General features: G+C 38.1%; 1 protein-coding gene across 1 annotated transcript; it reads right to left on the reverse strand.

The window, feature by feature from the left end:
* Nucleotides 1-991: 991 nt before the first annotated feature.
* LOC145678962 (uncharacterized) lies at nucleotides 992-1,411 on the reverse strand. The gene has a single exon (XM_081749568.1). The coding sequence runs from the start codon at nucleotides 1,409-1,411 to the stop codon at nucleotides 992-994; it is 420 nt and encodes a 139-aa protein (XP_081605694.1).
* Nucleotides 1,412-3,643: the final 2,232 nt, after the last annotated feature.

Below are 3,643 nucleotides of genomic sequence, written 5' to 3' on the forward strand. Positions count from 1 at the left end.
TTGCTTCAAAGGAGCCTTGTAACTATTACAGTGTTCTTATGAAATGGTGTCCTATCCGCCAACCACAACACTATCACACCCTTTCAATTGTGTCAGTAGGCTCCGCGTCAACCTATATAAGATTATTTTATATTTCTTTCAAATTTTACTATTTTATCATTTACAATGTACACATATTTTCTAACGCGATTTTCAACTTAATTAATTTTAATTGAGAAAATATATTTACATAGTAAATAACTGCAAAAGGAATGAAATGGAACGCAATACTTTCCTTCAAAATGTGATGGAAGTTCCTAGTTCATTTCATTCTATTAGAAAAGAAAGGAAAGCATTCCATGGCTTCTTTACTGTAAAATAAATGCGATCCTTCCAAACGTCCTTTCATGTGTATAATTATAGCAGTAGACTATTAATACTGCTATAATCATTTAGCACAAACGACGCACTGTTTACTGGAAACGCTTCAATGAACTATGCAACAAGTATACAAACATAATCTCGTTCTCATTAACTATACTCCTCTACTCAAAATAATCAAATGCTCTTGCGGTATATCTTCAAGGCATCTTTACAAGACAAGAATCAGAACACACGCCCTGCCGTCATCTTGTAGACAAGATAAATATTGCATCCAGTCACTTAGAGACAAATTTAAGTCACCACTTCCTACTAATGTACTCACGGCTCTTTTTATTGTGGATACATTTATTTTATTGTATATTAAACATAATATGTAAACACTTATTGATAATGTTTAACAGTATACATGTACGAGGGGCTATCCAAAAGTTTTAACTATCACCATGAAAGAAAAACATACAATACTCACTGTAATTGGTCAAAGTTAATTCTTCCCCACGTATCTTAGTGCAGAGTCACACTTTTTTCCTCAGCGTTTCTTCACCTTTTTCAAGCCCTCTTTGTAGAAGTCCTCCAATTTGCTCGAAAACCGCCATTCCACTTCCTTCAAATGATATCATCTCTGTCGTCAAATAGCTGACCACAAAGTGATTTCTTCATCTCGGGAAATAAGCGAATAAGGTAGATGTGGCGAAAATGTATAGCCTAACCGGTGGGTCGGGGCAAAGTCATGGTGAGTTTGCTTCTGAAGAGGTGTCAACAAGCGAGGAATCCATCGTGCAGACACCTTATTCATGTGCAGCTCCTTATGAATAATCCACGCACTTCCATAACTTAGTCCAGTCTCCGCAGTCACTATTTCCATGGTCGATCTTCTGTCTTCGAGCATAACGGCCTCCACTTTCTTCACCAAAGTAAGATCATCCTTGATTGAGGGTCTCCCCGCTTGTGGCTCGTCTGTGAGGGGTATGTGACCACTTCGAAAGTTCCACTTCCACCCCACAACTGTGTCATATGATGGGTTTTCATCCTCATAGACAGCTTTCATTTCGTCGTGAATTTGGCGTATGTTGTTGCCCTTGAAATGGAGGAACTTCATGACACTTCGGGCTTCAATTTTGTTTATCATGCAGGTTAATGTGTTCTACAGGCTGTGCAAAGAAAAATACTTTAGACACATATTTGCACAAGTATGCATAGAAATGACACTGATTATGCACAAAAGGTTTCATGTAAATATCTTTATAACTTCTTTATCATAATTAAAATTTTTGGACACCCCTTCTATATGGTTATAATTCATAAATCTTTCTTTTACCTAGGTATATGCTAAATTACATGTTCAAAATTTGTTTTATTTGTGCATCAAATGTATCTATTGGAGGACGTCATGTTTGGACAGAGTTACACAAATTTCATATTCTAATGGGTAATATAGTCAGAAACAATATTAAGTATAGTTTGGAGGTATACGAAATGATAACTAAAACCTATACTTAATATTGTTTCTGACTGTACCTAATACATTCGGATGCTATAATGGTTTGTATATTAGTAAAAGCGAGCGCATTTTCCTTTTCGGAATATAGGGTATTTCTGATACTGATTTTGATAAAACTATATTCTTGTCTATAAATTTATTTTTAAAAACACACAAAAGAACATTAACTATTATTGTTTTAAACAATGCAATAAATAATTTAGTATAGGTGAAACATATTTTTCATATCTAGGGTAGATTCTTGTATCCTTATATGCAGGTCCAGCTCGCGCCAAGTGAGCCTTGTGGTTGACAAACTCTGTGTTCGTGGGTTTACTCAGGGTTCTCCCGTTTTCTACCACTGTCTTCATTCCATCATTTCATTCATTTCTCATCATCACCTAACCGGCATAATCGTGGGACGTAAAACTTAACCAGGGGTGCCCACAAAGGGTGGCTATGACGCAAACTGCGTCATTGAAATATTTGGGTGGGGTAAAAATCTATATAAATATGTTTGAGGGGGTGTAAAAGTTAATCGAAAATATTTTTTTCATGGAAGAACACCTACGGATAGACAATTGAGGGGGTGCGTCATGGGCATGAGGGGGGGTACCACTGACTTAAAGATTTCATTTTCATTTTTTTACATGCAAGCTGGAAGCATAATGCCTTGGTAAACTGGGAGTGGTGATAGTAAACATGAAATTAAACCCAAAATATGTCTAACGAACATGGATCGTGAGTGGCATCGTTTCCACGTGATATACGTTGACAAGCCCGAGACGGCGCAGATATAATAGCAAGTATCTCACAAATTGGGGAAGTTATCGCCGTCGGGTCAAAAAATTAGACAGAAAGCACACCCGACAAATCCAATGACGTACAGATGGAAACCGAATGATCGCCGCCCAACGGAGATTTCCATAGACAAGTGGAGAATTTCTAACGAAAAATAGTTTTTAGTCATAAAAACGGCGAACAACGCGTGATGAGATCTACAAACGGCGACAATGTACGAACAAAAGTTCTAACAAACGCACAAAATCACACGGTGGCACAGAGAGAGATCATGTTACCGAAATGCGGAATGTTACCACCCCTTGAACAACAATTTATACGCAACAGGAGCAATACAACACTGGTATATCACAAGGAGCGTTTCATTGCCAGTCGCATATAGAAAAAGTACGTCCGGATAGGGGCACGATATAACAACGCGACCAATGTGGCTATGAAATCCAATGATAGGAGTGGGACATGGCATGAGATCTGGCGCGTCGAAGCGACGCACAGAAACACTACAGTGAAGGTTAATCAGACTCAAGAACATTGCACAACAGAAAGTATAATAGTACACTAAATAATAAAAAAAAGAAGATACAGACATGGTGTAGGTACACAAGATACAGACATACAGATACAGGTATCACAGCAAATGATCGAAGTGTCCTCAATGATTTATCGCATCCGAGTCAGGTGTACACGTTCGTACCAAGCGCTCAAATAGTTGCACACTCTCAAACACGCGTTGGTGTAGGTGCTGCTGACCTAGAACAGGTTGGGCGTATACGACAATCTTCAGATAAACTAACACATAATAATTAAATTGATCCAAGCCATGAAGGAGGATCACTCTGAACTACCCACTACCAGAGTAGTTCATTCTAAATACCAGAAAATGAAAATGAAATGAAATATGAGTTTTACGTCCCACGGTTATGCCGGTTAGGCTAAAGGAGACGGTGAAAAATAATGAATGAAATGGTGAAGAAAGTGGGAGGAAACGGGAGAACCCCG

Source organism: Thermobia domestica, chromosome 1, assembly GCF_964235325.1.
Source record: "Thermobia domestica chromosome 1, izTheDome1.hap1.1, whole genome shotgun sequence".
In the NCBI taxonomy this organism is placed as follows: domain Eukaryota; kingdom Metazoa; phylum Arthropoda; class Insecta; order Zygentoma; family Lepismatidae; genus Thermobia; species Thermobia domestica.